The sequence below is a fragment of the Drosophila melanogaster genome, chromosome 3L (assembly GCF_000001215.4).
Source record: "Drosophila melanogaster chromosome 3L".
NCBI lineage: Eukaryota > Metazoa > Arthropoda > Insecta > Diptera > Drosophilidae > Drosophila > Drosophila melanogaster.
The window spans coordinates 9,888,716-9,915,642 of NT_037436.4; the positions used below are offsets into that span (position 1 = coordinate 9,888,716).

Below are 26,927 nucleotides of genomic sequence, written 5' to 3' on the forward strand. Positions count from 1 at the left end.
AACTCTGCGCGACAATGTAGCCCTGCTCGCCTTTTTTTAACCCTCGAAACGTGTTGGGTCTTCAATATTGACACTAATTTAATAGTTTACGTTCGTAAACAATATAGACTACATAACTACTTCTCTAATACCATAAAAATACATTTTTTAGAAAACTAAAATTTATTAAAAGCTATATTTGTTTTTATTGAAACTGTTTAATAAAACAAAATTAATATTTCTATAATATATTTTCTGAGTTAATAAATGAATTAGAATGTTATAAATATTTCATTCTGCATTTTCAAAGCTTTTTTGATTGCACATGCATATTCAAAGAAAATTTATACAGAACGCGCAAGGGTTAAAGATTATGAATCATTTACCGAGAAAGTTAAATTTGGATACTTCTCCCATTTAAAGCGTACGATTCTCAGCGAGTCAGCAGTTTTACCACGGCAGCGAGTTAATAAACATCTGGATATCATCCAGTTCCGTAGTTTTAGCCGATTTGCAACGCCATTAGTAGTTAGATTTAGGGAAAAACCAGTGCGTGGACGAGGAAAACCACAGCGAAAAACCAGTAAAAATGTACGGCATTGATAATTACCCCAAGAATTATCATGCCAGTGGCATTGGCCTTGTCAATTTGGCGGCCTTGGGCTACAGCAAGAATGAAGTCAGCGGCGGGAACGAAGGAGGAGGAGCTCCCAAACCCAAAGCGGGTCTCTACCCCTCGTTGCCCTATCCATCATCCGAATCCGTGGGCGGAATGCCATATGTGGTAAAGCAGACGAGTCATGCCCAGAATGCTTCGTATGCGGGACCCACCATGGGCATGGGAATGCCCGTGCCAGAAGCCCCCTCAGCGCCGGCTCCATACCCCAGTGCCACGCCATACCCTGGATCAGGACTTTATCCTAGTCTGCCATCAGCCAACGTATCATCGCTGCCGTACCCCACTGCGCCTATGGCGCCCTATCCAACCGGAATGCCCTATCCAACTGGCATGCCGCAGCCCAATCTACCCTATCCGGCGGCTCCGCTCGCACCATATCCATCTGCCATGCCCGGTTTGCCCGGTATGCCAATGCCGTACGCTCCCATGCCAACGAGTCCGGCTCCCCAGCACAATATCGGATTCCCAGCACTACCATATCCCACGGCACCGCCACCGGAAAGTGCTCCAACCCAGGAGGAGGAACCTTCCGTCGGCGTGGCCGAGCTAAGCTTCACCAGCGTGAAGGTGCCCGAGAACCAGAACATGTTTTGGATGGGTCGCAAGGCCACTAGTGCCCGGCAGAACAGCGTAAGCAAAGGCGATTTCCAATCGCTGCGCGACAGTTGCCTGGCTAATGGAACCATGTTCGAGGATCCCGATTTTCCGGCCACCAACGCTTCGCTGATGTACTCACGACGACCGGATCGCTACTACGAGTGGCTGCGTCCCGGTGACATCGCCGATGATCCGCAGTTCTTCGTGGAAGGCTATTCACGATTCGATGTGCAACAAGGAGAACTTGGCGATTGGTAAGACCAAACGCATTAATAACACATAAGTGGACATAAATTCAAAAATTAAATATTCCTTCACAGCTGGCTACTGGCTGCAGCTGCCAATTTGACGCAGGACTCGACGCTCTTCTTTAGGGTAATCCCGCCGGATCAGGACTTCCAGGAGAACTACGCTGGCATCTTTCACTTCAAGTTTTGGCAGTATGGCAAGTGGGTGGAAGTGGTCATTGATGACCGTCTGCCCACCTATAATGGCGAGCTAATCTACATGCACTCCACGGAGAAGAACGAGTTTTGGAGTGCCTTGCTGGAGAAGGCTTATGCAAAGCTGCATGGATCTTATGAAGCACTCAAGGGTAGGAAATGGAATATTATCAGTATTTGTAGAAGCGTAGAAAATTTGTGGCATACCAAAATTTATTTTAGTTTCTAAAAATACACTATGCTTATCATATGTTCTTAAAAAAAAATAAACTAATGTGGCACTTATCGCGGTTAGGACTTTGTTGAATAGATCTGAAATTTAAATACTTTCATTCTAATAATTTTTTTGTAACCATCTCTTCACGATTAGGCGGCACCACGTGCGAGGCCATGGAGGACTTTACTGGCGGCGTCACCGAGTGGTACGACATCAAGGAGGCGCCCCCAAATCTATTCAGCATCATGATGAAGGCCGCCGAGCGTGGCTCGATGATGGGCTGCTCTTTGGAGCCGGATCCACATGTTCTGGAAGCGGAGACGCCACAAGGTTTGATTCGCGGTCATGCATACTCCATTACCAAGGTGTGCCTCATGGACATATCGACGCCCAATCGGCAGGGAAAATTGCCCATGATACGTATGCGTAATCCATGGGGCAACGATGCCGAATGGAGCGGTCCGTGGAGCGACAGCTCGCCTGAGTGGCGATTTATTCCGGAGCACACGAAGGAGGAGATTGGCCTGAATTTCGATAGGGACGGCGAGTTCTGGATGTCCTTCCAGGACTTCCTCAATCATTTTGATCGCGTGGAGATATGTAATTTGTCGCCCGACTCGCTGACTGAGGATCAGCAGCACAGCTCTCGCCGCAAGTGGGAAATGTCCATGTTCGAGGGTGAGTGGACATCGGGAGTAACAGCCGGCGGTTGCAGAAACTTCCTGGAAACCTTCTGGCACAATCCGCAGTACATCATTTCGCTGGAGGATCCCGACGACGAGGATGACGATGGCAAATGCACGGCTATTGTGGCCCTTATGCAGAAGAATCGACGTAGCAAGCGCAACGTGGGCATCGACTGTCTGACCATCGGATTTGCTATATATCATCTCACAGACCGTGACATGCAAGTGAAGCCCCAGGGACTCAACTTCTTCAAGTACCGAGCATCGGTGGCGCGTTCACCACATTTTATCAACACGCGCGAGGTTTGCGCCCGGTTTAAGTTGCCACCTGGCCACTACCTGATTGTTCCATCGACCTTCGATCCGAATGAGGAGGGCGAGTTCATTATTCGCGTCTTCTCGGAGACAAGGAACAATATGGAGGAGAACGACGATGAGGTTGGCTTTGGCGAGACCGACGATCGCATTGCTCCGTCTCTGCCGCCACCGACTCCAAAGGAGGAGGATGATCCGCAGCGCATTGCACTGCGTCGTCTGTTCGACAGCGTGGCTGGCAGCGATGAGGAAGTCGACTGGCAGGAGCTGAAGCGCATCCTGGACCACTCTATGCGCGATGTTATGGTGGGCAGTGATGGCTTCTCCAAGGATGCCGTGCGTTCGATGGTAGCCATGCTGGACAAGGATCGCTCCGGTCGCCTTGGTTTCGAGGAGTTCGAAGCTCTGCTTACCGATATTGCCAAGTGGCGGGCGGTCTTTAAGCTATATGACACCCGTCGCACTGGCAGTATTGATGGATTCCATCTGCGCGGAGCACTCAATTCGGCTGGCTATCATCTGAACAACCGGCTCCTGAACGCCCTGGCCCATCGCTACGGATCGCGGGAGGGACAAATACCATTCGACGATTTCCTGATGTGTGCCATCAAGGTTAGAACATTCATCGAGATGTTCCGCGAACGGGACACGGACAATTCGGACACGGCCTTCTTCAACTTGGACGACTGGCTGGAGCGAACAATTTACTCTTAAATTACTTGCAATTGCTACTAATCTAATCCTAAGTGCGACGTATACTTAATCTACCTGTGCATCATATTATTCATGCATTCAAATGAGAAAGCCAACACACAAATCCATGACAATGCGATCCGGCGATGCAAAGAGATACACTCACTGAGCCAACAAGAGAATCTTATCTATATGACCATATCCGGAAATACAAATCATGTGGCGAAATTGGAGTGGCCTTGGAACGGCACGAGGTTGCTACGAGTATGCACGGTAAACAGTATAAATCCCGCATACACAATTCAAAAAATTAACGCTATAGATTTTTTTTTACCATGCTGCGCAACTGGAGGGATGACTAAGAGCAAGCATCAATAGCAAATCCACTCCATGCACCTCGTCAAGAGCCGGAAATTTACTAGTACAAACAGTGCATTATTACCTTACAATCGCTATGAGACGCTCGGAAAGCCATTAGAACGCATCGACAATATTTATTAGATATACGGAATGAATAAGCATGTATTTTTGTAACATCGTTAGCTCCGAGCAGTCCACATATTTGCCCAGGTGCTAGAAATAAGTCCAGCCAAACTCTGTTACCCAAACAAACGTTGTTATTATTATCAGGAAAGTAACGCGAAGCGAACAAGCCAACCAACTCATCGAATATTTATAAGCTTAAGCAGAATTTCAGAATATCAGTCAATTTATTGAATCACATCAAAAAATGTAATACGCATATATTTTGTATTTAGTTTTCAGATCAGTAATCTCAAAACATACCTTAATTAGGCACCCTCTATGTCAAAATAAGTGTTTAACTAACTGAAATTAACCAATCGGGTTTAGAGGCTCTTTTTGTTGGATGCTTTTATATTTTACTATAATTTTTGTGAATTAATCAAAGTTACTCTTGTATGCAATTGTTACTATTAATAATTTGTTGTCCGACTTTTTGTATGCATATAAATAAAATGCAGTGATGATTCAATCTACTTGACGACTATAACTACATCAGCACCATTCGGGACGCCAGCATCGATCATTATTTGCTTCATTTCATCTATAGCCAGATTGTTATCGGATGCCAAGTTATTTAGGACCTCGAGAAAGTCTTCGTACTCCAAACGCCATTTCCTGAAACATGTATTTGATTAAGAATGATATGTAGATTTGATGTAGTTACTCACTTGTATCGCATGTATATTAAACCGGTCTGAGTTCGAGTTATGGGATTGGGCATGAGCTTGGCCTGCTCTAGCCAGGCGTCCAACTGCGAGAGGAGTATGCTGTCAAAGTACTCGTTCTCGATGTCGGTGGGTATGACCTGGCATCATTTAGATGAAAATTACTCTTCAATTAACCGGGTCATTCATCATACCTGGAAGTTGGAATACACCAAGAACAGGCTGTCCAGCGTGTGCTTCTTTGGTTTATCTTCATCATCGGCCATCGTGTATTATGTGTGTTGGGTGTTGTGGTGTAGTGTATTAAATCGAATTTGTACAAACGAGAATGGTTTCCCCTGGCAGATAAAGAGCAGTATTCTGTGTGGGTGTCATGGCTATATGTATGTGTATTTTGAATTGTTTTGTTGATAAACAAAACGTACAGAGAATCGGATGCTATCTAGACAACTGTTGCCATGGGCACGGGCCATCGTTCTAGAATTGTTTACTGCAAAAGTTTTGAACGACCTCTTGGACGCATATCGCCAGCTTGGGATTCCAATCGAGGTATCGGATATTCTCCGTGGCATACGGCGCATCGATGACCACCTGACGGAGTATATTGATCGCCACTTGGTCGCCTTTGTTCTGCCAGATGATAGCGGGATCACCGAATCGCTTGACTAACAGTCTGAACAGAGCTTGACCAAAGGGCGAGGCATTGGGATGATAGCTCCGGCAGGAGAGCGTACGATGTTCGGTTGCGTATCGGTATCGTTCTCGGATCTGCAATTGCAAATGGTTGAATGGGGTTTCTTTTAAATATCTATATAGAGAGTGCTTCTACCATGGGCAAATCAATCGGTTCTGGCTGTTGAACTTCAGCCGGCGGAATTGCTTCCTTTACTATTTCAATGTCCATGCACAGGGATAGGTTCACAATGGTCACATTGCAAGTGGTCTGTTCGTCGCCACCGCCATTGCTTGATGGACACTTCATTATCAGCATTTTCACGCCCAGATCGAAGGCCACAACCTGGGAAATTGAAAGCATTACATAATCATAAAAATAATAAATAATATTTAGTTTTACCTCGCCCGAAATGTTGTCGCCAAAACAAGTCTTGCAGCGCACAATAGAGCCCACAGTAAAGCAAGGAGCCAATGATGACATCTTGGCCAAGGAACTTAAAAACTTTAAAAATGTAATCGAAATCGAAAATCCCAGCCGATGTCCGATGTCAAGTTCAAGGCACTCTATTCTACTTTCATAGCCTTGTCATTTTGTCGCCAAAAAGTTGGTGGTGCTTGTGGTTTTATTTCTTTTTATTTACAGTGTATGTATGCTAATTTATAATGTACTAAATATAAATGTTGTTGTATATATATATATATATTTCAAAAGTAAACCGTTCCTTTTAATCATATATATATATGCAATTTCGCAGTTTAGCAGTTGCTGTCTAAATTAATTTTCTTTATATCTGCATGAGCGTTTGCTTGTTCTCTGTTGTTCAAGAAATGTTGCTTTGTTTATTTGCATTATAATTATGTATTTATGGTATTGTATATGCGCGTATGTGTATGTACCTTCATTAGCACTATTAGCATACCCTTCAAATTGTTTCTAACGCCAGGCAACAAAACGCTTTCCTCCGCTTTGGCGAGAACTGAGAAAAAGTGCATTGGTTAAATTTTAGGCAACACAAAACTCAAAAGCGTATCAACGAATACGTAATGTATGAATACCGAAATATCTTGCAGGACAGGCACGAACGGATAACAAATCGGACACTTAAACAACGAAACTGTACAATCTTTAAAATGGATCCTGACGATTCTAAAAATGAGATGCACTGTGGATTGATCGGTCGCTGGTCTAATAACTAATGACTGCCAACACAGATCGGGGTTTTCCTTTTTTACTTTTAGCACTTGAATGGTAGCTGCACGGCGACCCTTGAAATATTCGCTTTTAGTATAGTGTTTAGTTAGTTACGGCCTTAATATCCTAATTATGCTCTTCAACGGGGAGACCTTCTTTCGTAAATTTAGCTAGGTTTGCTATTAGTTTTGCTCGAAACGAAGAATTTTTGTATGTAGCTGAACTGCTGGAGAAATGTTCATATGTTCCGTCTGCAAATTGGCTGCTTGTGTTTAGTTTTAAATTTAATATCAAAAGGAATGATATATATGAATAATATATATATATAAAAATAAAACAATGCACTTTCTTCCTTGCTACTGGCCCCGTGCTTTAGCTTTACATTGGCCCATCGATGGCGCTCACTTTAAGGCGGAAATAGTAGGCGGACCTGGCCAGCATGCAACCCGAAATCACGAACAGCGCCACGTAGAGGAAGTACATGCCACCATGATCCTGGAAAAATGCAAAAGGAAACACACATATGGGTTTAGAAAATCACATACTTCAGCTTGATTTTAAATTGATTTGGCTTACCGAAGCAATCGAGTATGTGCCGATAGTTACAGCGATGCCTGTGATGAGGAACACCAGCGCCACGATGGCGAACATCACGGCGCGGCTGTTGGCAAAGCGCGAGCCCACCGATGAGACCTTCCTGCAGTGTGGACACCGGGCCAAGGCGTTGTGATACGTGTTGAACTGTAAGAGCAAGCGTTACAAGACTCCTGCTGCTGTGATTTGGATTAATAACTCACCAAAAACGTGTCCGAACAGTGGCCACAAGTGACGCGGCACATGCCCGGCATGGTTGGCACGGGCGGGGTGACGGGACTTGGGGCCAGGTTGATGATCCTCTTGCAATTGGGCCTTGGACAAGCGATTCGCTGCGACGAGCTCTTGCAGATTAACAAACAGTTGCATGGGCAGCGAACATACTTCTTGCCCGCTGGAGCGTTCCGAATGGGCTGTTGATAGCCAAAAGCGTATTAAGTTACAATTGGATTCAAAGAATCTGCTTAGAATTACTCACAGTAGCCTCATTGCAGTGGGTGCACTTGACCACGTGCTGCTCCCGCTTCGTGGTGATGTCAATCATGTGTTGACATACCCGACAGGTGACCATCGGGACGCCTCCGGTGTTGGTACTCTGCTGATACGGCGGCGGCAGCTCATCGGGTCCAATGCAAGGCACTGCGGTCGGTGCTCCATTGCCTAAAATTCCATTGCAAAGTATTATTAACTACTTATAATATTGTTAAGACCCATGCCCTTCAAAGGCGAGACCTTTGGTGTAGAATAAATACATCTCGCCAGCAGAGTTCGCTCAACCACACTGCTCATCTGGCGGTGATTGGCTCATGGAGGGAGTGAGAACTGCATTTTCTGATAGTGTGCAGTGTGTGGCTCTGGGAAGCTGCGATAAACCAAATGGGTCAATGTTTTGGCGTTATGAATGCAGCTTTCTCGTACAAGCATTAAACTAGTGCAACTAGACCGCAGTTGTGGTTCTCGTCTCTCGATCAAAACAAGTTCGAACTTTGTGAAAGACGTTTTTAAATGAAAACAACGCAAAGAGTAACATCGCACACACTCTTTAGGAAAATTGATATGAAGTGGATAAATTGCAAATAAAGTCATATTACTTTGGCTAAATAAATATATAATGTCAAAAAGAAAGGAATACAGAAAGATAACCTATGCAAATTAATTGGGAACATGGAAAGTCGTAAAGCCCTTGTAACTAAACTCTTGTATATATTAATGATATGGACAAGCTTTTTCCGAGCTGAAGATCAGGTTCCTTGGTAAACAATGGAACCACTGCTCATCGCAGACCCTCATTTTCGCCCTGTATTGCGATAAGGCAGCGAATGACATGATGACTCATGGACTCATTGACTGCCCCCGCTTAACCACCACTATAGCAACACCTCCGAATCGATGCTGATTAAACAGCTGTGGGGAACGCTTTTTGCGCTGATTACGAGCGTCCTAGCATAAACAATAACAAAGGCGGTGCAAAAATTTTGCCGATACCGGCGTCGAGTAACTAACTACAATCGATCTTTACATTTTTGGCAGCTCTTCACAATTTCGTGATAAAATTACATTTTTTTTATGGTGTACGTGGCCCATTTGATATTTAGGCCAATAAGAAAATTTTATATTAGGTTGTAAATTTTTGGTAATACCAATAATACTGGGCCCTATTAAAAAATAAAAAAATGGCAGATAATTTAAAATGGCATTTGGGCACCACATATCCTATCAGTTTTTCTTTCTGTGCAGTCCCATTGCTCTCCCCCCGCACCAAACCACACGCATTTATGACTCAGTTGGGTGAAGTGTGAAAATGCCAAATGAGACGGCGAGCAGACAACTCGGAATCACGGCGTTGGATCCGGATAAGTGGAGCGCCCGCACACTTGTTGGGCTTCCAATGGGTTGCCCGCCCGGCTGATTGGATGCGGGTTGAATGCCCGGCTTTACAGTAACGATACGCACCGTCCTCGTTTGTGGCCACCGATGAGTTGCTGCCGGGATTATCGGCACCCTCGTCCACGGCGTCCACGGAATTGTAGCCATTGCCGTCGTCCTTGTTGATCAGGCTTTGTCGCTCTGGATCCGCCATTGTGGACTATCTTCCGATAAATGGATATTTATATGTGTGGACTATAATCTCTATATGCTGGAGCAATTCCCGTTAGGCTGCACTTCCAGTTGCCTTTGTTTTGTTGTTGCTGTTGCTGCGGGGGCTGCTGCAACGCGTTGATTTCAACTGGAAAATGAGTGGGAAATCCAATAGTTTAGTTGCTGTGCCACATAATTTCGGACGCAACGAGCTCTTTGTTCACGATTGCCGCAGTAGTTTGGTTTTTTTTTTCTTCGTTCGTCGCGGTTTTCACTCGCGTTGATTGAAACACATCCTCCCTTTTTTCACTTTTCGGCATGCGCCGCAATTAATCAATTCGATGATGCTGCATGTGCAACGCCCACGCGAGCTCGATTGTCGCACTCACACAGTTGACATTTGGTTATAATACTGGCAATTGCGTTAATTGTTTAACAATTGCTGGCCATAATTGTGCTATATTTTACCTTATTTTTGTTGAAAATGCACTGCAGTCGCTGCGATCTGGCCACACTCTGGCTAGCTATCTGGCAACGATGTCCCGTTTGAGATTTTTCAGTTGCGGCCCTGCCAGGGAGTTGCCACATCGTTGTACTTGGTAAAGAACCAGAAACAGATCAGCGAAAAATTGTTCATTTTTGGAACCAAAACAATCCAGCGCGGCTTAAAACAAATATGTCTAAAATCACGAAAAACTCCAATAAAATTGACAATAAGGATTCTGTAAGCGGGGAAGGCTCAAATAGTGGGGACGATAACACGTCCACAAGTTCAAGTGACTTTGAAACAAGCAGAAAACACAAACTACGCCGCAAATCCTGTCGAAATGTATCATATCATTATCATGCGCTGCCCATGCGCGTAGTTGGCGAAAATGTTGCAGCACTGCCACAAACTCCCAGCTCCACTCGTGATTTAACACTAAGCTCAGCTCAAATAATTGAAGATAGTTCCGACTCTGAGTTTCATATTTCGGACGATACCAGCAACGATGCGCCGGCCAACAAATCGATAACGTTCACAGCACGTCCATTAGAGAAATATGATTTGGAATATATAAGAAAACTACGTAAACGCAAAAAAAAGCCGAGTAAAACTTTATATGTTGATTAAATTTCAAATAACAACTGTTGACCAGGGCTGGAAACGGCAAATGCCCATCTATTGGCCAACACTGGCAACCCAAGCCAGGGTTGGCTTGTGCGTTTTTGGAGTAGTGGTAAATTTTTACGAGCATAACTATTTACACTGATTTTATGTAAATAAAACAAACAAAACGTAGCAAAATTAAGTGCAAAGTGTAAGTAGTAAATGTGGACAGTCGTGCTGTATAAAATTCTAGGTATAAACACTGGAATTCTACGAAAAAATCACCGATGATTTCATTTCCATGCAGTGCGTTGTTGTATGGGAAACTTCGTCGTAGCTATTTGTTGTTGTTGTTGTTGCTGCTGCTCATCACCATCATCCTCGTTGTTTTCGTTGTTGTTGCCGCAGCAGCTGCGTCACAAAAATGAGTTTTGTTTAATTTGATTTTATTTACATTTGATATGGACAAAACCGACTGCCCTTTTAGGGCATCGAACAAGAACAACAGCAACAGTAACTACAAAATTCAGGGCAAACACCTGTTCCTAATTGATTTTTCACTTTTCTTCGCCGACTTCTAGTCTATTCACCACCCCCAACACACAAAACAAAAAAAAAGTAAAACTACGACTTGAACAACAACTGTGTTTTGGCATTTTAATCACAGCAATTAAAAACAAAGCAGCCAAAAAACACGAATAAATAACCCAAACAGTAATAGACCAACCGTAGTACATAGCATTGTTCAGAAATTAAAAGTTAAATCAATTCGAACGAACGAAATTACAAACCCATTTTGACCGCCGATTAGTACACAAAAACCAGAAAAAGGAGTTAGCAGCTAAGGAAAATTTGCAGAAATGGAGTCGCCCCCGATGTTCAATAGTGTGGAAGATGAGTGCAGATATTGGAAGGAACGATCTAAGCAGTACCACAAAGAGTAAGTGCCCATCCCTATTACAGTCTCCGAAATCAGCCATATAGCCTAGTTTTACTTTTAATTTTCAGGTGGACAGACGTGAAACAGGAGTACGACGAGTTTGTGGAGCAGTCCCGCGAAATGGAAATAGAAATGGACGCCACTCTGGACCAGAAGCAGAGTATAATCAAAGATCTCACAGCCAAACTCACAATGTTTGAGCGGGAAAACGAGTCTCTCAAGGTAGCTATAAGCTAAGCCCGATTTACACAAACTGAGCTTAATTCTTAGACTCAGTTTGCGTATATGTGGCTTTGAGCTCCCGACAAGATTAGTCTTTACAACTATTTCATTCTCAGCTCAAGTTGGAATCGCATGGCATCGATATGTCAAACATGGAGAAACAGCTGGAAACGGTGAAGAAGGATCGCGACACCATGAAGGTGTACCTGCGGCAGCTGGAGCAGAAAAACGACGATTTGGAACGTGCCCATCGCATACTTAACGAAAGCATAGAGAATTTCGAGAAGATGCTGGATCAGGCCTACGAGAAGAACGCCCTTCTGGAGCTGGAAGTGGATGAAAAGGGATTGCTGCAGGAAAAACTACAGCGATTAATGGATGAGACGAGAGGTGGATGCATCTATACCAGATGTCCAGCACAGACTTTAAAACTAATTCATCAAATCTATTGCAGATCTCAAACAAGAGCTGAACGTCAAGTCACGCTTTACCCCAGTGGTCAATGGAACGAGCGTTCCCACGGCAAACGACACAAATACGGTCAACAGCTCGATGAACTCGTCCGCCTCGCTGCCAAATGGTATTGTTGCCAATGGCGAATTGGTAAAACACGACAATGCTGTCGCCACAAGAGCCACCAGCGTCAGCGTCAACGCCCTCAATGGCAGTTTAGTTAATAGAAACGAATATAACCAGCAGCATTCGCTTAAGAGTAAGATACTAAGTTCCCTAAAGAAAACCAGACGCGCGCTAAAACTGTCCAAGACGAATCGCCAAACGTTCAAGCCATGCATTTAGTATTGTTTTTCCATTTGTTTCTTTTTTACTTGTTAACCAAAAAATGTAGCCCGCTTAAGTTCCTCATAATTTGTAATTGTATTGTAAATTATTAAAATTAAGAGCCCAAATGTGACGAAAGAGTTTGCAACATTTCTTGTAGGCGATTTTTGTACGATTTGTGTTTGCGTCTGTAGCTAGTAGTTGACCTAACTAACCTCTCGACTAACATGCTGTGTACGTGTGCTTCCTCTTGCAGATCCCGAGAATCAAATCAATGGCAATTCCATGAACCCCAGCTCCCGCACAACGGCGCTCAACATTGTGGCCGACATGTTAAGAAAACTAAACGTAAGTCCCTCCGCAAACTATAAGTCCAGCATGCCATCCTACCTCATCCATTGTTTCGTATGTACATATGATCCTTGAACCCTTCACTCCCACCATCGGCTTATGTGTTTTTCCCTATGTTTTTAGTGGGACAAGGCACTGCTATGTCCCGAGTGCGAAAAGTTTCGCTGCATGTGTGAGCGCCCGGCAAGTGTGCAGCCGCCGCCGCCGCCATCGGCCAGCGAGGCAAGTCTTTTTCGCCGCGCCTTTGGCGGCAGCAGCAGCTCAGTGGCCACCAGTAGCGCCCAGTCCACGCCCACCAGCGATTGCAGCTCCGCCGGAAGCCTCAGTGCGGGCTCAAACATTTTTAGGCGCTTCGCCGAGCGCATGCGAAACTCGCCGGACGCCAGCCTGCCGCTCTGACAATGCGCTCGGAACTTTAAGGCTAATTTTAGTTGCCCTCCGCTTGCATTTATTAATTGCATTGGTTAATAAATACAAAATTTATTTGTACCTTATTTTATGTTCTTTGTTTTTGTTCGTTATGATTTATTCAGTTTCGAAAGCGCATAATAACTTGGCTTGCTGACTAAACTCTGCACTGGGCAAACCGTTGCGAAATGAAATTTTCATTAATTTATTTATTATATGATGTGCCCAAATCCTTCTATAGTTAATTTTTCATATAGTTCACTGACTGTTGCTTAATCCGCTCTCGTTTTGTGTTTTTTTTTTAGGCGATGGAGACGAAACTGAAGACGTACCGCGAGAATGGTCAGCCAATGCCGCAGCGACACCGCTCCTCCCAGCAATCCACACATCCGGCGCTGGCCGGACTGCCTTGCTTCTCGCTGGATGCCGAGTAGTGTGGATTCTGCAGTTCAGCGTGATCCACAAACCCCAAATCCGAAACCCAATCACCTAGGGCGGGATACTGTTCAGTTGGCTTTACGTTTACGTTACGTTACTTTAATGTTACTGTTCGCATTAATTAAGTTTCTGCTGCCTCTTTATTTATTTGAACTAAAATGACTTTGTATAAACCACTTGCGATATTATGAATTACACAACAGTTGATGTTGTTGTTTCGAGCCCAACATATATAACATGCCTTAGTACGAATTAAGTGTATACCTAAGCTATAAGTACCCACTCGGTTCACTTTTGACTTGAATTGTTAACTCGAACGCAATTGTTTTGGCATACAATGTGTTTAGCGACTAAGTTCAAAGTTGATCAACCAGCAAAACAAGCGAAGAAGCTCTGTCCAAGTATTATACTTCAAGCGGACAACCAATACTCGTAGCGTTTAGGAAAAAGACAAGATCTAACCCGGGAAAAAAAATTATTAAAATTATCGAAACGATCATCTAGTTATATTGTAACTATCCCCAGAGCTATTTTCTGTTTATATTTACCAGCGAATATAAATTTGTAAAAATGCAAAATATTGCTAACGGCAAACTGTATAAAGCATAACAAAACTCCAACGAACAGGCAAACAAAATATATATATATATGTATGAATAAAGAGCAAAATAATTAGTTTAATAGAAACCATCCACAAGCACATCAATGTCGATGCCGTGTGTGTTGCAACTAATTAGTTTTAAATAATATTTGAGTTCATTACACAAGTTGAATGCTGCGTCAATTCCTATGCCAAGGCCGAATTTTCATATCGAGAGCTTTTCGCAGGGGAAACTTTCCCCGTTTTAGACCCATTTCATTGCGGATTTTCCCGGAGCTTTAGCCCCAACCAAAAGGATGCTGAGCTCACTGAGTTTGTGGATGGAGTCGGCTGGTGGACGCACAGTGCTCCATGGTGGGCAAAGTAAACTGGATCTGATGCCGACCTTGCTGGCGAGAAGGTCCCGTTGGCGGTAAGCTAATGAAAGTACTTTGGTTTTTATAAGTAAGCACCGGGTGGGTTAGCGTCGTCGAGTGCTTGGCATTAAGCGAGCCATGCTAGCTGGTTGGCTGGAGAACTAACTCCTTTCCAGATGCCAAATCCGCCACAGCAAATGCAGCGAGGGAAAAGTGAAGTGAAAAATGAAAATATGACACAAGCTTTTATCATACGCATAGCACTTACCAGGGCAAAAAGGGATGGACTTTCCTGGACCTGCCTGGTGTTGCTGTTGCTCTTGTTTGCTGCTGAGTGCATTGTTTGCTCCCGTGGGCGGTATGGGCGGTCTAGGTGGTTGTCCAGGGGGCGTGGCAGTGGCCATAAGCGGATTGGGAATGGCACAATGCAATTGCCGTTTGAAATAAAAGTGAGCAGACACAAAGCCAGTCCTGCATGAGTGCACCGAAAAACAATTCGGATGCATCGGTTTATTCGATTTAGTTATGCAACTATTTATTTATTTATTTACTATCAATAAATGTGGGAAAATTCCTGTTTTGGATAAAATAATAGAATAAAAGATAAATTGGTACTTAAAAGTACCATTTTAAGTTCTAAGCATAATGTTTTATATTTTTTTTTTCTAAATAAAGTTATTGAATAATATTGAATTAAGAAGAATTTTGATATTTTTCTAAAAGTGAGTTGCTGACGATAAAGCTGGGAACTGAAGGTTATTCCCTTCCTTGGTCGCCCCTTTTTTTTTCAAAAGTAATTTGAAGAATCTGCCTCGTTTTTTTGCGCCGAGCCTGTCGCCTGATGAAGTCCCGCGGGAGGGACGATCCCGGGCAGCTAATTAACTGGCCGCGAATACCATTTGCCCAGGAGCACAAAGGCCAACAATCAGAACCTGGCCAACAGTTCCAATAAGCGGGTCAAGCGCAACTGCGAGCGAACCCGATTTACCCTCTGCAAAGCAAACAAACTCAATTGTTTCGGCATAAAAAACGAGCAAACAGCTCGTAAAAAACTGTATCAAAACACTGGCTTAAAGCGAAAGCTTTCGAAATGCCTCGAAAAAACAGGGTGTAAGGTCTTTTGGCCAAATTATCGAAGTCATTAAACGGAATGGCTTAAAGACTTCAAGCATAACTGAGTGTAGAATTTAAGTCGGTAACTGACAGAAGAGTGGTTATTAAACACGTTTTAAGAGCTATTGGTCGTAATTTAATTACAAAGAACATTTAGTTGAGTGGTTTACCCATTAAAAGGTAGTTTTTCTAATCTGACGCTTTGGGAAATATTATTTATATATTTTTAATTCAGTTCAGTTGCAACTTAGGACTTTAAAGCTTTGATATTCTGATTAAGTACATTTATATCCTTGGACCTAAAAATATTAAAAGGATTTTCATGTTTACTATATATACAGTAACCTTTAACCTTTAAAGTAAATAATTAAATATGCTTGAGCGAGAAATATACTTTCGCTCTTTAACGATGCGATTTGCATTTTTCCTGTATACATTAATTTACCAAAAAACAATCAAACAGGAAACCGAAAATTCAAATTCCTACTGTATCATTATCTACTAATTCCGTTTCGCATGAAATTTTTGGCTACCAACGAATTCCACTTCCGGCGGCACCCTCTAAAAATTTGGCGATGGTGGCCCAAAGGTTTACGGCATTTATGGTCTTTAAATATTTAAAATACGCGACGCGTCGCCGTAATGTAGGCACGGAAACGAGTACACAAACGGAAATAATGATGAGGTGTGTATGCCTTTGTTTTTGCTGCTTTCTGGATGCCCGAGGGTCCTGAAAGCCAGGACTATCCACTTCGCATATCCGTATATTCGTGGCGCCCAGCTTGAACATCAAACAAAATCGATATGTGGGCGGTGTGTATGATTTTTGGCATAAACAAGCAACAAGCAGGGCACACAGGACACAACACACACACACATACATACACTTTAGCTGGCCGGGGGGCCGTTTACAGGTTTGGTCCTTGCTTTGTTTGAGCGCCGCAGGACGCTCATTTTTCGTAATGAGTTCGTCTATGGGCGGAGAGGATGGGCTAACACCAAAACTGGTCTGGCTGCAACAGGACCAACTGAATCTGTTGACCCAAAACTCGGCATATCCCTGAAAAGTATTTCCCTCTTTTTTTTTGGGTAAAAAATGGTTGGGCGACATCACTTGGGGAAAGGATATTTGTTCACTGGCCAGCTGCAGCTTACAAAGGGCTTGATCTGCCAAAAAATGCGGTGTTCAATTGCTATTTTTTGACTTCAAAGAGTCAAGTAATATTACATTTTCTGCATTGTTATTAATTATTATTTGAAACTTTTTGTAGTTCTCTATAAACAAGATTGTACAATAGTTAAGATAGTTAGTTAAGTTTAATAGTTAAGTTTTCTGATGTATTTTATTTAGGAAACCTAACAATAAACAAAGTGCTTGTCACTTCATTTCACAACTTTTTAAAAAAGCCTAGTTTATTTTTATGCGATTTTCATCTCACTCATTTGTTGATTTCCTAGGTGTATAAATTATACTTTATTTAATCTGCGATGACTGCGTAAAAGCTTTTTGCCCCGGCAAGCGAATCAAAAGTCCTGGATCTATTGGTGAGGGTATAAAAAACGCAACAGTTCGCCTTGATGCGAGAAATCCTTAAGCACACACCAATACAGAAGCGGAAAGGGAAGCGCGTTCGCTCACATACAGCGAGAAAATCGTCCTGGGGGTCGTGTTTGCTAGTGTTAGTGCGTGCTTGTGCGTGTGTGTGTGTGTGTGTGAGCTTGTTAGGAGTTGCGCTGTCGTCTGCCATCTTCATTTCCTGTTGCTACCTTCCGGTTGCCATTACACTGAGCATTTGCTATAAATAATTTGGTCTCGATTTGAAGTGTGAGCCGTGATAATGAAATCCCCTTGATTAGCCAACGATTGGGGCATATAGATGGGGATATGGATACACATATGGATGGAACTGCAGCAGATGATCAATCAGGCGGACTGCGCTTTTAATTAGCACCCCCACATCCCCCGGATCCTTTTGACCGCAGCTGAAGTGGTGGTGCTCATTAGCACACATTTAGAGATTTAATTTAATTGCATCGAATTGGATTCGCTTGACCTTTGCTTTTGGCCAACTGGATGGATGGTTGGTTGGTTGGATAGTTGGTGGAGGAGGAGGAGCAGTATGTCCTCGTGTGCACAAGTGTCCTCCTGCAATTAGATTAATTGACTTTCTGCTGCTTCACCTTCGCGTTATACATACGTACATACGTACGCACATATATGAATTTTATGTTGCGCTCAATGAATTGCCGTCAGTGGCCTTATAAAAATTGCCTGCGAAATGGGCCAGAACCCATGTGTAAACTGTTTTTTATGACACCGTCGAGATGCTCACCTTTGTGCTGTTTAGTGAATGCCAAATGGCCTTGGCCATTGTCTGCTTTTCCCATCCTGATTTACAACCCAGACGCACACACACATACGGAATCAAACCCATGAACATGGCCGAATATGACATTCGCATGTGCTCCACAAATCTCCGTGGACCATTTTTACAACCTGATCCCGGTCTCGACCGGATTCCTAATGGAAGTGCCGCAAGTAAATCATGCAAATATATATCATATCAACTGAACAATAAGGCCTGACAATCGATGGGGCATCTCGTTAGACGGGTATTCAAGGCAAGAACATTAATCAGCTTATCCATGGCAAATAAAATCAACCACTTTATGTATAGATGAACTTACTATTTATATATGCTATAATATGAGAGAAAAAACCAACAGATGTATTTTAGGCAAATAACACTCACGGATGTATTAAACTCCGCATACGATCTTGATTACAAAACACAACTAAAAAGAAAATGTTGATTGATCAAGTGTTTTTCACATTATTATTTCAAATAGAAGTATTTGACAAAGCTTAATACTTGCTTACTACATTGACAATACTTAATAAAGGAAAACATTTTTCCATCAAGCTATCCAAATAATTTTCCGCTTGCGAAATGCGAGTTGCACAATATCAAGTTTACTGGGAATTTCACAGGTTTTGCAATGACAAAAGCGTAGCATACTTTTTGGGGCAGCGACAAGTCAATTTTCAAACAATGCGCAACTTTGTGCTGTCCACATCAAAAAGTGTGGGTGTTTGGGACTGGGAACTTTTGCTGGTGACCATGTGCTCCTGATCCGATGTAAGCGTAGACCAATTAAGCGTAAACAAATTTGTTACTGTGGAAATATGAGAACCACTAGTTGCCTTACTCAGTTCACTCGGCCCACTCGGCCCACTCGGCCCACCGGCCATGACAAAAACAAAGGCAGCAGGAAAAAAAAGAAAACGAAGAGAGAAAAACCAGCCAAAACCCGTCATCCACCATCCAGCTGAACATTTGACATTGACAAAGTGGCAAGAGCTGCTTTTCAGTTCGATGCGTCCAACGCGGCGTATGTAAATATTTTTGGCCATTGATACGCGGACTGGTTGAAGAATGACCCTGATATGGCCGCCAACAAACTGTTGCTCGGGCTTTAGAACATGCCGGGGAATTATTTCCCCTTTATCGCAACGGAGACATCTGCCATTCCATTTCCCCTGCGCGCAACAGTCTTGTCGTTTCAGTTCAGTTCAGTTCGGTGTTCAGTGTTCAGTTTTCTGGCTAGCATGGCATACCCCACTCAACCCACAAACACTTTTGGGCTTGGGTTGTCATTAAGGCCAACTTCGTGCTGCCGCCGAACTCCGCTGCTGAGTGGCTCCACAAAATGCTCCAGTCTTCTTGGGGACTTGGCAGCGTGTGCACGTGTCGAACGCAAGGTGTTCTTACGGTTTTCGATTTGCCAGCTGGTTGGGTTGCCTCGCAAAGTTACGCTTCCACGAAATCATATTTTTTTTCGGCAAAGTTTCGTAAGTAAAAAAAAACAAATCAAAAAAAAAGTACATGCTATGACAATCTATTATCATGGCAAAAATGAACGCTCTGCTTTAACGTGTAAATCTCGTCGCTAAGAGGATTACAATGTTTCGAGTAATTATTATTATCGGTGTGTGTTGTTTGCTCGCCATAAATCTGCTGTAGGGAATTAACTTTGTTTCGATCTAACCACGTTTGACAGGTGCTGGAGAAAGCGGAAACGGAAGTGGGTGGAGTGGAGTGGCGAGTAAACTGTTTTCGACATTTAGTTTTTAGTGTTCGCCAACTCTCTTTTCGCTCTCCTCCCATATTTATTTATGCGCTGGCACACACCTACACAGCACTCACACTGCCGCACTTATGCGCGCGTGTGTGTGTGTGTGCGGGTTCTTGTGATACACTTAATCCGACATTTACAATTTTCGCTTAAGGATTTATTTATGGATTCAATATGTGTACAACGCTTACATTTCCGAAGGAGTGCGTGTGTGTGCACTGGAAAAGATTGATAAAAATATGCAAAATATTAAGTGAATTGCTAAAAAGTATTGAATATTAGATTAGTTTAAATGATTGTTTTAAATTATTTATAATTTATTTTATAAAAATTTCATTTTAATGATTGAAAACCCCTATTTTTTAGCAGTCTATATTTTATGCGGGCATTAGTGAGGGTGAGCGGGTACCTTTTTAGAATTCTTTCAGGACCAATCCCTTCTCGAATCCCCAGGACATTTGCATGCGCAAAAGATGCTCCGTTGCATTCACTTATTTTCAATTTTTTTTTTTATAAATCATTTTTCACTGCACACACATACACATATATAGCACATGTAGTGCAGTGTGGAGTGCATTACTTCCGTGCTGATCCAGTGAAGGACCAGCAATACAATGCTGGGATAGAAATTTAAATGAAATCCGAACAGCAATCATGTGTAAACTTACTGTTTTTGAACCATTCGAAGTTATCCGGGGGGAAAGTGCATCCTCTGAATTCTCGGAACGAAGAGCTCCAGGTGTGTTTGCAAAGTGAGTGGTATTCTCGAAATAATTGGAAATGTCTATGAAACCAGCTAGATGAGACTGGGTGGCATTTTTAATGTTTACTTTTTATTCAAATATTGCATTAAAAGTGAGGGGCACGTGAAATTTAATTTCCATAGCATCAAGAAAAAAACAAAGCTTAATGGCTGTTGACTTTATTAATTTTCTGTCATTTCTGTTATTTCGATAAATGTAAAGCAAGTGGTACAAAAAAAGTCCTTGAAACAATGTTCAGAAAGTTAGTTCTTCGGAAAAGTTGTAAATTGTAAGTTAATATATAAATTTATTAGTATAAAATTTTCTCGCGGCTGTTTTTTTGTACAATAGTGCACATATAAAGAATTAATTCCTTCAATATCCATATATTCGTGTATTGGCTTTTTAAATTTCTGTAACTGAAGTCCTTGAAATTCCCTGTGCCCTGCCATTCAAAAAAGGAAAGAACCGAAATGATTGACAGAATAAAATTAGAGATTCCATTTGGGTGCACGCAAAAAATGGAATTGATTGTATCGGATTATTCACGATGTGCAGTGAACGAATGTTTTCTTTTGTTAAACAACTGTATTCTAAAGAAGAATATGTTATGGAAAAAGGAACAGTTCACAAAAATGAAAGGAGTAATAAAATATAAATAGTCTAATTTGGTAGAATAGGGCTAAGAAATATGCTTTATTTGAGTTAAAACCACATGGAAATAAACCAAATCCCCTCGGCTTACAATTATTAATGATACCAATTGGTCTTGAAGCACATTCAAAATGTCAATTGGCCTGTGACTTAAAGAGATAGATGGGATGACAATGGCTTGTGGTTGAATCAATATTTCTGAGTTGGCCAAAACGTATTTACTTCAGACACAACTGGCTATGGGCTGCAGCTGTGGCAAAAGTTGAGGTAAATGTCTGTTGACACAATTCGAGCAGGACCATTTATCATGACATTCTAATGGCAAATAAATAAAATATATTCTTATTTATTCTTTATCCTTTGCTGTGCAACATGCTGACTTGTGTAAACCGTGGAGCAGTAATAAATTGTTTGTGCACAATTCTACAATTGACACTTGCCCAAGGGCTTTGAAAATGTATTTCTGCGACGACAAGTTCTTAGCGCAGACTTTTCGCCCCAGCAAAAATATATATGTATATGTATATTGTTTTTCACAATTCGATTAGAAAATGCTTTCCATTAAATTCATTAGCGCTGGCCATCTGCAACTTTTGTTTATAAATAGAAACAAAAACTCCCACAATGCTGTGCACACTGCGTATACTCTCGCTTTTTTGGTTTCTGCAGTCATGGTTTCTGCAAACATGGTGACAGCGGATACTTTGCACCACTTACTCCACCCAACGCCCTCGCTTTTGTTTTCGCTTCGAGTGTAGGGCAAACATGGCCAACAAGTGTGTGGAAGCACTAAAAAAAAACATATATGTACTAGAGGGAACTGGCGGTTCTTGCAACTCAAAGTGACAACTCTTTTCTATAGAAAACATTTCGGAATTTTGTCAATTGAGTGCTACAACTTTGAGCAATTACACTTACAACAGAGAATTATTTCATGTCTTTAAATCTTCAGCTGTTAATGCAACATATGTCCTTGTATAGCACTTTAAAAAAATATATAAAATACAAGAGCACTGTTCAGTTTTCTCGCTGTGCTCCAGCGAAATATAACTAAAAATGTAGCATCGGTGGCATGGCGGCAAAATCGATATGGAAACTCTACATGATGTATAAAGTTGTTGGTACATAAATATCAAATATGCAAATATTTGCGAGGCTGCCACCTGAAATTCGTTCGCCCTCTGCGAAAATGCTCAACTGGAGCGTTGGAAAATTTGATGTGCCATTGGGATTTCGGTGGGTGGAAAATGAGAAGGGCGCCTTCCCGATTTGCCTGGCAATATGGAAAATCTGTAAAGGCGCTACCGTTGCCAGTCGGTTGGTCTGGCGAATAGCTGTCACCTTGGAGCCGGCATCCACATCGATGGTGGGCTGCTCCTGTTCCTGCTGCTGCCTCTCATCCTCACATGAGGCAGCGTTATTAACGCAGTCAGCAAGTGAGGAGCGAAACGAAAAGATCAAAAGCTTTAACGCGCCACCGTTAGCATGTGCAAATATTTCACTTGATTTTATACTTTATATTCCCATCTTATTTCGATGCCATTCCGGCGCCCAAAAAAAAAAAAAAATAATAACGAAAAAACGAAATGATTATATTGTATTCGTTGGAGATGAGCCCGAAAAGTCCCTTAATGCCAAAAACACAGACAGGCCAAAAGAGAGAGTGTTGCGCGGAAGTTAAGGGTTCAAACAAAAAAAAAATAAGTTAACTGAAGACCCGGGATCCTCGGAAAGGACAGGCGGCCAACCGTGCTGTCATTCTTTTTTTTTGTCCGTCCTCGTCCTTTTGGCTGCTTTCCTGTTGCTTCGCTTTCAGGACCTTCGTTTTTGGGTCGTTTTCGTTTAACGTCCGTATACCTGCAGCTGTTTATCATAATTTTGTTGATTTGCTGTCTGCTAACAGTAACAATAATAATCATAACAGCAACAGAAACAACGGCCATGGCGGCAAAATCAAAATAAAATAAAAGGGCGCAAAAAAGTTATACTTACCATGGCGCGCCCAAAAAACAAAAAAAGGGAAAAGCAGACGGAAAAACCCTAAAACTTTGCCAAGTAAATTTGAGTGTCGAAAACTTGTTTCAGTCACCAGGTTCAGCAAAAAAAAAGTTGGAAAAGTTCTGGCTGCTGTGTTCTAAAAAAGCGAAATCATTATGATCGAAATTTGTTTATTTATAAAAAATGGCAATTGGTATAAGCAAAAACAGGCTCTTCTCTTAAATATACAAACGTTTTTTAAACAGAGGATTAATTACACAAAAGCAAATCATTAAATATTTAAAACAGAAAACCAATGAATTCATATGCTCGTTGCAGAAATACATCAAGCTCATTGTTTTAAAAAAGTAAATATTAAATCATTTTTGTGCATAAATATTTGATTTTCAATTAATATAAATGGTTTTTTAATGGCACAGAGGTTAATTCCCAAAAAATTTAAAATGCAATGTGTCAAAATTGCTAGATAAGAGGCGTGTTAATCAAATAATACCTTTCATAACAAGAGTATGTAATATATGTAAGCAGATATTAACGTAAATAAGTAAAAAGCCAGGCGAAAAACTTTGTTTTTGTTTGGCGACCAACGTGGCGTATGCGTCATGTCAAATGGGTCGCAATGCTTTTCATAACTTTTTTTTTTTGGCAATGGCCCTTTGTTGTCCTTGGCGCCATTTTATAATGAATTGTTGTCACAATATAATGTGGCCATTGTCGTTGCTATAGGCACTTGTGTGTGTGTAGGAGTGTGTTTGTGTCCGTGGCAATTTAATAAAATATTCAATTGCCTTTTGGATGGTGTAGCATCGGTACCCCAGGGACGCAAATGACCAGACTTGGGCTGCCAATTAAAAACATGGCGTCATGGCAACATCAACTGCTAACGGCCAGCACGCAAATGTTTATTAGCCGCAAAACGTTGCTCATTAAAAAAGTTCGTCACGGCGCCAAGGCCTCGGGTTTTAACCTGGCTAACAGACAGCACTGTCCGCTGGATCTCATTGCCTGATTAAAACTTTACCCAAAGCTTACACTCGAAAAAAATGAATGAGATTGATATGATTCATATGAATTTATCTAGATTTATTTTGCGTAGCAAAAGAATATAATTAATATTCGAAATATATATAAAAAAATAAGTATTATTTATTCAAAAGTACTATACCAAATATTCGAAGAGTTTCTTAGTTATCTGATTCTTTTGCGTGCATCACCCCACGTTACTTCTTTTCGTAGAATCATCAAGTTGGCTTTAAAGTTTCGCTAGTAGCAGGCTCGTCTGGGTCTTGGCTTAAACCAAGTTGGCCGACAGGCTATGGCCTAATTACGGCTGCCCGTCATCATGGGCATTATCGTTATCATCGTTTACATCGTTATGGATGTCGCCTGATTTTGTGTGCTTTTTTTTTTTGTTTTGTGTCCTGCTTTTGGTGGACAGATGTTTCGGACTCGACCCGCCGGCATTCGCTTTGATCTACTCGTCCTGATTATACGGCTACGACTCAAGTCCTTTTTTATTTCTTTTTCGGTGTGTGCGTCTGCGGATTGTATCCTTTAACACAGGCCAATGCCTTTTATGACTTCATTCATCTTCCTGCCGCTGAGTGGGGAATGTGGTTGTGTGTCTGCAGGAGTTCGCCTCTGCCATGACATAGTATCCCTGTCGTATCATAACCAATGACCATGTGCAACGCGGACTAAATTGACCGAGTATCTATCTGCAGGTCGCCGACGCTCTTCACTTGACACTGCACCCTAATCAAAGGAAATGTGGGAAAAGCGGAATTGGGGCTGGGGAAAATGGAGTCGAGTGCGTGGGTGTGTGAAACTACAATCCAGTCATGTCCGACACTTCTCGTCTCGGTGCGGAAATGTCGAGTGGTCTAGATTACCCTAATCCCGCAGCATGTGGGTATCCAAGTCCAGGTTGTGGATTATATGTAAAGTATTTCAAGAACCTATATTATCTTTGAGTACAGAAAAAAGTTAGCTGTGTGTTTTGTAAAAACAATTATTTACTGGAAAGTAGCAAATGGAGTTAAGGAGGTATATAAAAATAATAAATAAATTTAAAATGTAATAGCTTCCTCCCAGTTTCAAGGTAAACAAACAATTTTCCTGCTTTGCCCCAGGCCTCTCTTTCGTTAAAATCATTAAGAGACCAAACATCACCAGTCTTCTGGGATTCAGGAAATACCCGAAACAATAACAACGTCAACGGTGATGTTAACCCCCAGAAATGCGAGACAACCGAGCACATCGCACGATTATATAGACCGATGCAGACACACGCCAGTTGAGTCGGAATACGAAGGTTATATGGCCTGTGCCTGTTGCAATGTTCCATTTAAATAGTGCGCTTGTATTGGGTAGGAGTGTCTGTGGGCCAGGAAAATGCATTGCCTTGTACATGGGGCTTCCACATGCGACTGGGAAAAGGGAAAAGCGGTTGGAAGGGGGTGGGCGTGGGGACAGGAGGACACAGCTCCTTGGCTGCGAAAGTTAAGCATGCTGTCACACGTTTCATTTATTATAAAATATGCAAACGTGCTGCCTTATAAATGATCAACATCTTCAATTTAATAATGCCATCGTCATCGCCATCGCCAGCAAATGGCAGCCAGTGTCATTCGCAACCAGGGCCATTCCATGGCCCATCAATTGCAATTACCAGCCAGATGACGAACGAAATCACAGCCCATCGGTGGATTAAAGCTCCGCTTTTCCCACAATTAAGGCAAATAAGATTCCGGTAAATACCCTTAATTGCCAACGTTGGCATGCATAAATATGTGGCATTGTTTCAGCGCAGCTCGAAATTGCTTTTGCAGATCGATTTATGAGTTTAATAACTGGCAGATAGATAGCTTTAAAAAAATACAGTAAAAAGAGTAGTCAATTTTTAACTTTTAAAAGCCTTTTAAAATAGTTGTCGGAATTTGGCAAACTTTTTATTCCCACCTTTAGAACTTTTGCAAAAGTTCTCATTTCATGTTACATTAACGAAATACCTAATTAGGTAAAACTTTTTAATTTTCATTTCGCGCACCAATTTTCTAAAATTTTTCGCATTTTCACTTATTTTTAAAGGATAATCAACAGTGGACGTTTTGAACAAAGAATATGGCTTTTTACAGCACAGCGTTGACAAATCATTTTAGTTGCACTGCCGACAGTTCGAGTGTGACAAAGATACAAACTGACAGACGGAAAGCAGGGGAGGGGGGGTCTATATATAGTATAGTATATCCGCTGGCAGTCAGCGCCATTTTGATTGACACCCCTGCAGATGTGCCGCCATTTCCGGTGCAAGTATATGTACATACAATATTTTTTTTTTGTATTCCGAATGCGCACGAATGCTGGCCTAAATGGTGTGCAAATTAGATTCATCATATTCATACAGACAGTGTGCTAACAGATTATATATTTATGTTGCCCCCTTTATAAAACCACCATCCGAATGGACTATGAATTTTTTTAAATTCAGTTCCGTTCGCCACGGACAACTATGCAAATTTTTGCGTTCTTTAATATACGAAAAAAATATGGGTACAAATTTATGTTGTCCTATGATTATAATATACATGTTTTCAAAGCTGATAATGAAGGAAAGTATATAATACTTTAGTTAATATTTGATGGCATTGAAGGGAAGTTCAAAGTGTTAATAATTGAATTGAATAGCTAATTTATCAACAAGGTTATTGATTATCAACACTATTGCTTTGGGCACATCTGTACTTATGTATTACGA

General features: G+C 41.9%; 7 protein-coding genes and 1 non-coding gene across 18 annotated transcripts in view; 4 read left to right on the forward strand and 4 right to left on the reverse strand.

Moving 5' to 3' along the window:
* Positions 1 to 46: 46 nt before the first annotated feature.
* CalpB (Calpain-B) lies at positions 47 to 4,604 on the forward strand. Of its 2 annotated transcripts, none has more exons than NM_079292.5 (3): positions 47 to 1,509; positions 1,576 to 1,850; positions 2,069 to 4,604. In NM_079292.5, exons 1-3 carry the CDS (start codon positions 569 to 571, stop codon positions 3,628 to 3,630), a joined length of 2,778 nt encoding a protein of 925 aa, NP_524016.4. In that variant the 5' UTR covers positions 47 to 568; the 3' UTR covers positions 3,631 to 4,604. The 2 variants fall into 2 exon arrangements, with proteins under 2 accessions (NP_524016.4, NP_001246706.1); NM_001259777.2 differs by having other exon boundaries at positions 389 to 1,509; positions 2,069 to 4,296.
* On the reverse strand, positions 2,101 to 3,394 carry asRNA:CR45875 (antisense RNA:CR45875). Its single transcript, NR_133200.1, has one exon.
* On the reverse strand, positions 4,473 to 6,028 carry CG6709 (uncharacterized protein). 2 transcript variants are annotated; one of them, NM_001104097.2, is made up of 5 exons: positions 5,875 to 6,028; positions 5,629 to 5,817; positions 4,994 to 5,567; positions 4,803 to 4,939; positions 4,473 to 4,749 (listed from the first exon to the last, which is right to left on the reverse strand). In NM_001104097.2, the coding sequence occupies exons 3-5, from the start codon at positions 5,063 to 5,065 to the stop codon at positions 4,605 to 4,607; spliced, it is 354 nt and encodes a 117-aa protein (NP_001097567.1). In that variant the 5' UTR covers positions 5,066 to 5,567; positions 5,629 to 5,817; positions 5,875 to 6,028; the 3' UTR covers positions 4,473 to 4,604. The 2 variants fall into 2 exon arrangements, with proteins under 2 accessions (NP_001097567.1, NP_648370.1); NM_140113.3 differs by lacking the exons at positions 5,629 to 5,817; positions 5,875 to 6,028 and having other exon boundaries at positions 4,994 to 5,175.
* Hez (Hezron) lies at positions 4,473 to 6,028 on the reverse strand. 2 transcript variants are annotated; one of them, NM_001104096.2, is made up of 5 exons: positions 5,875 to 6,028; positions 5,629 to 5,817; positions 4,994 to 5,567; positions 4,803 to 4,939; positions 4,473 to 4,749 (listed from the first exon to the last, which is right to left on the reverse strand). In NM_001104096.2, exons 1-3 carry the CDS (start codon positions 5,953 to 5,955, stop codon positions 5,277 to 5,279), a joined length of 561 nt encoding a protein of 186 aa, NP_001097566.1. In that variant the 5' UTR covers positions 5,956 to 6,028; the 3' UTR covers positions 4,473 to 4,749; positions 4,803 to 4,939; positions 4,994 to 5,276. The 2 variants fall into 2 exon arrangements, with proteins under 2 accessions (NP_001097566.1, NP_648371.1); NM_140114.3 differs by lacking the exons at positions 4,473 to 4,749; positions 4,803 to 4,939 and having other exon boundaries at positions 5,166 to 5,567.
* Positions 6,029 to 6,091: 63 nt separating this feature from the next.
* On the reverse strand, positions 6,092 to 9,860 carry CG6707 (uncharacterized protein). Of its 3 annotated transcripts, NM_140115.2 has the most exons (6): positions 9,808 to 9,860; positions 9,214 to 9,487; positions 7,739 to 7,920; positions 7,464 to 7,673; positions 7,243 to 7,407; positions 6,092 to 7,161 (listed from the first exon to the last, which is right to left on the reverse strand). In NM_140115.2, the coding sequence occupies exons 2-6, from the start codon at positions 9,338 to 9,340 to the stop codon at positions 7,045 to 7,047; spliced, it is 801 nt and encodes a 266-aa protein (NP_648372.1). In that variant the 5' UTR covers positions 9,341 to 9,487; positions 9,808 to 9,860; the 3' UTR covers positions 6,092 to 7,044. The 3 variants fall into 3 exon arrangements, with proteins under 3 accessions (NP_648372.1, NP_729575.1, NP_729576.1); NM_168388.2 differs by lacking the exon at positions 9,808 to 9,860 and having other exon boundaries at positions 9,214 to 9,721; NM_168389.2 differs by lacking the exons at positions 9,214 to 9,487; positions 9,808 to 9,860 and adding an exon at positions 7,993 to 8,031.
* Positions 9,861 to 9,910: 50 nt separating this feature from the next.
* CG46387 (uncharacterized protein) lies at positions 9,911 to 10,672 on the forward strand. Its single transcript, NM_001370034.1, has one exon. The coding sequence runs from the start codon at positions 10,016 to 10,018 to the stop codon at positions 10,451 to 10,453; it is 438 nt and encodes a 145-aa protein (NP_001356979.1). The 5' UTR covers positions 9,911 to 10,015; the 3' UTR covers positions 10,454 to 10,672.
* Positions 10,526 to 14,316, forward strand: nudE. Of its 5 annotated transcripts, none has more exons than NM_001300088.1 (7): positions 10,526 to 10,640; positions 11,011 to 11,369; positions 11,438 to 11,591; positions 11,708 to 11,981; positions 12,046 to 12,303; positions 12,628 to 12,719; positions 13,436 to 14,316. In NM_001300088.1, exons 2-7 carry the CDS (start codon positions 11,290 to 11,292, stop codon positions 13,562 to 13,564), a joined length of 987 nt encoding a protein of 328 aa, NP_001287017.1. In that variant the 5' UTR covers positions 10,526 to 10,640; positions 11,011 to 11,289; the 3' UTR covers positions 13,565 to 14,316. The 5 variants fall into 5 exon arrangements, with proteins under 5 accessions (NP_001287017.1, NP_001097568.1, NP_001097569.1 ...); NM_001104098.2 differs by having other exon boundaries at positions 13,436 to 14,250; NM_001104099.3 differs by lacking the exon at positions 13,436 to 14,316 and adding an exon at positions 12,846 to 13,197.
* A 5,088-nt stretch (positions 14,317 to 19,404) lies between these two features.
* Positions 19,405 to 26,927, forward strand: part of bma (black match) — a 59,179-nt gene continuing 51,656 nt past the window's right edge. For both annotated transcript variants that reach the window (NM_001382075.1, NM_001104100.2), the window contains exon 1: positions 19,405 to 19,491. The gene's annotated coding sequence lies outside the window, so the exon portion shown is untranslated. The remainder of the gene's footprint in view (positions 19,492 to 26,927) is intronic.